Source organism: Limulus polyphemus, unplaced genomic scaffold (genome assembly GCF_000517525.1).
Source record: "Limulus polyphemus unplaced genomic scaffold, Limulus_polyphemus-2.1.2 Scaffold3057, whole genome shotgun sequence".
NCBI lineage: Eukaryota > Metazoa > Arthropoda > Merostomata > Xiphosura > Limulidae > Limulus > Limulus polyphemus.
In genome coordinates this window covers 29,431-33,462 of record NW_013668667.1, presented here as the reverse complement: position 1 = coordinate 33,462, position 4,032 = coordinate 29,431, and the positions used below count along the sequence as shown (strand labels likewise).

General features: G+C 33.2%; 1 protein-coding gene across 1 annotated transcript in view; it reads left to right on the top strand.

The window, feature by feature from the left end:
• The window catches only part of LOC106468572 (chymotrypsin-like elastase family member 2A), an 18,566-nt gene that overhangs the window by 7,780 nt on the left and 6,754 nt on the right, over window positions 1–4,032 (top strand). Inside the window, exon 5 of the mRNA XM_022396910.1 lies at window positions 3,136–3,259. Coding sequence (XP_022252618.1) covers window positions 3,136–3,259 — 124 coding nt within the window. The remainder of the gene's footprint in view (window positions 1–3,135; window positions 3,260–4,032) is intronic.

Genomic DNA, 4,032 nt, shown 5'->3' with positions numbered 1-4,032 from the left:
AATAAAAACCTAAAATTTGATGAATTATTTTTAACATGTGATTTTAAAGAATTCAGTTTTTAGTATGACATAAAATCCATCTTTTTTAATAGAGGCCAAACCTATCTCTTCTAGGAGTGGAAGAGAATTGATGATATTTTAACACAAAATCCATGTTTCTCAAGAGAAGGCAAACCTATTTCTTTTAGGAGTGAAATAGAATTAATGATATTTTAACACAAAATCCATGTTTCTCAAGAAAAGGCAAGTCTATTTCTTCTAGGAGTGAAATAGAATTGATGATATTTTAACATAAAATCCATGTTTCTCAAGAGAAGGCAAACCTATTTCTTTTAGGAGTGAAATAGAATTAATGATATTTTAACACAAAATCCATGTTTCTCAAGAAAAGGCAAGTCTATTTCTTCTAGGAGTGAAATAGAATTGATGATATTTTAACATAAAATCCATGTTTCTCAAGAAAAGGCAAGTCTATTTCTTCTAGGAGTGAACCAGAATTAATTATATTTTACTCAAGTATAGGTTGAAGCACAGACGTTTATTACAATAAATAGTTCGAAATGCTTTATATCTCAGTAAAAACTGCGACACTAGTAAAATGTTTTCTTAACTTTATTTACTGAAGAACTGAAACCGTAGAAAGTTAATGAAACATTTATGTGTGTAAATCTTCACTTATCTTAGAGAAGTGGTACTTATATATAGATATATATGTTTGTATTGTTTGTAATCAAGCACAAAGCTACACAATGGGCTATCTGTGCTATGCCCACCACGGGTATCGAAACCCGGATTCTAGCGTTATAAGTCCGCAGACACACCTCTGTGCCACTGGGGAAATATATATATGTTTGTAGCTTTAATACTACTTATCAATTCTTCTAAATTATCCAAAAGGCAAGATTTTTTTATCTTATCATCAAAATTGCATATTTCAGTAAAAAAGGTTAAGCCCAGATTATAATTCGATTCGCAAATAATTTCACTGAATTAGACTAGAGTCAGTTAGATGTCGCTGCTTTAACCAGATCTAAAAGTGTACATAAAACAATACGCTTCTATCAGAGAAATCATTACAGAGGATCTCTTGAATTTATGCAATTGGAAACTCAAAATTCATCTTAGAGAAAGTTAGTTGCATTTAATTATCACAATGTCCAAGGTCTCGTGCCGACAGTCGACTTGGCTCAGTATCATTAACGTGGTAATGCTTCAATGTCTGATTTATAATTTTCGTTGTAATAATTGTTAAGGATGACGAGATCAACATTTAGACCACAAATTGACTTTTTACAGACCTTTCACTTTAAGGAAGTCGACATTCAAAAGATATACTTTCTTGGTATCCTGGTACATGTGACACGACTAATCGTCCCGATGTAGCTATACCTTCTTGGCACGTACGAAATGACCCGTTGTCCTGTTGTAGCTATACCTTCTTTGCCTCATGGCACGTACGATATGACCCGTTGTCCTTACGTAGCTATACCTTCTTGGCCTCATGGCATGTGTGACATGATCCGTTGTCCTGCTGTAGCTATAACTTGTTGGCATCATGGAACGTATGACATGACCCGTTGTAGCTATAATTTTTTGGCATCATGGAACGTGTGACATGACCCGTTGTCCTGCTGTAGTTATACCTTCTTGGCGTCATGGCACGTGTGACATCACCTGTTGTCCTTACGTAGCTATACCTTCTTGGCCTCATGGCATGTGTGACATGATCCGTTGTCCTGATGTAGCTGTGCCTTCTCAACATCCTGGTTATACAGTTTAGGGACTTTATCTCACATAGTTCGTGTCATTACGTTCTGATGATAGTAGCTAAAGTTCACCTGTATTTTGCTATGAACTTCTGAAGTTTAAACTTCCTATTATATGACAAACCTATAGCAAACATAAAACTCAACGAAACTGTATTCAAATTCTCTGTAACATTTTTGATAATTTTTAACACGTCGAGGTTGGTAGTAAATTGTTTAATTCTTGATACAACAAGCTCCCCTGACTCAAATCAAAGGTATGTATTATAGTTTTCTGTAGTTTGTTTTGTCCTCACCAGTGTATATGAGGAGCAGCTCGTACTTCCTGATTTTTACTTCTTTAAAAGTAGCTTTTGTACCATTGGTTAGGATTATGTAATATGACCTTAGTCAGGTTCAAAGTGGGTGAGTAGTGGGTGTTATTTAGGTGGTTTTACAAATAGCTTGTGTACCATTGGTTAGGATTATGTAATATAATCTTAATGAGGTTTAGGGTTACTGAAACTGTCACTGTGTGATACTGTTGGTATTACAGGACAGTGTAGATTGTGAAGTTTAGCATCTTTAACCATAAGGAAATCTTACAGACAAATATAACAAACTATTACTGGAACTGTCACTGTGTCATACTGTTAATATTACAGTGCAGTGTGTAGATTGTGAACTTTAGCATCTTTAACCATAAATAAATCTTACTGACAAATATAACAAATTATTACTGGAACTGTCACTGTGTGATACTGTTGATGTTACAGGACAGTGTAGACTGTGAACTTTAACATCTTTAAACATAAACAAATCTTACCAACAAATATAACAAGTTATTACTGGACCTGTCACTGTGTGGTACTGTTGATGTTACAGGACAGTTTAGATTGTGAACTTTAGCCATAAAGAAATCTTACCAACAAATATAACAAACTATTACTGGAACTGTCACTGTGTCATACTGTTGATGTTACAGGACAGTTTAGATTGTGAACTTTAGCCATAAAGAAATCTTACTAACAAATATAACAAACTATTACTGGAACTGTCACTGTGTCATACTGTTGATGTTACAGGACAGTTTAGATTGTGAACTTTAGCCATAAAGAAATCTTACCGACAAATATAACAAACTATTACTGGAACTGTCACTGTGTGGTACTGTTGATGTTACAGGAGAGTGTAGATTGTGAACTTTAGCCATAAAGAAATCTCACCAACAAATATAACAAACTATTACTGGAACTGTCATTATAACACTAGTTTAATTATTGTAATGCGGATTATTTGTTCCACAATGTTAATATACAATATATATATATATTTATTTGTAAATTTTCAGTTTTCTTTCCAATATTCCATTTCTCGATGATTTTTGTAGTTATCCCAAGAAGGAGTTCTGGAGAATCCATCTTGGAAATCACCACAAGTTCGAGAAGGGCGATTCCGAACAGATTCGGTACATTGATAAACTGGTTGTTTACCCTGATATTCCGGAGGAGGAGGTTGGTCAACATAACGTCCAATGAAAAATAGTTTAACGTTTGTTTTTGGTTAATTACAAATATTTTATTTTCTAATTACAAAATTACCAGTAAATATATAATTTGGGTTCACCATAGTTGTTAGGAATAATTAGATTTTTATCATATAAATATATATATTTCCCTATATCATAAATAATTAGATTTTTATCATATATATAATCCCGATATTATGAATAATTTGAAGTTATCTTATATATGTTTTCCTATATCATGAATAATTAGATTTTTATCATATATATATATCACTATATTTCAATATGTATAATATTACGTATTGACACTGGATTAATCATACAAAAAGTTAGTGTTAAGTTTAATTTCTCGTTACAAGAGCAACACGCTTCATGGGTTTGTATGTACGCCTGACTATAACATTTATTCAGTTTAATAAATTTTACTTGTAGAATCTCGAGAGCGGACAGATCACGAATTTACCTGACCAAATAAAATTGTGCTTTATCCCAATCCATGACATTTTCCTCGATTTTGGCGTTAAAACAACACCAATTTGCCGCTGGGCCACAGAGGAGCAAGGGCAAAATGAGAGATAAGCCAAGATTGGCTATAATTAGAAATAATTAAAAAACAACAACATACAAATAGGTTTAAATACGAATCTCCAACAAACAGAAGACGTTCGGTTACTGTAGTTTCAAACACCATCTATGTAGTAAGTATACACCTGGAAAAAAGTTAAGCGCCCCCAAATATTTTTCAGGATTGCTTATTGA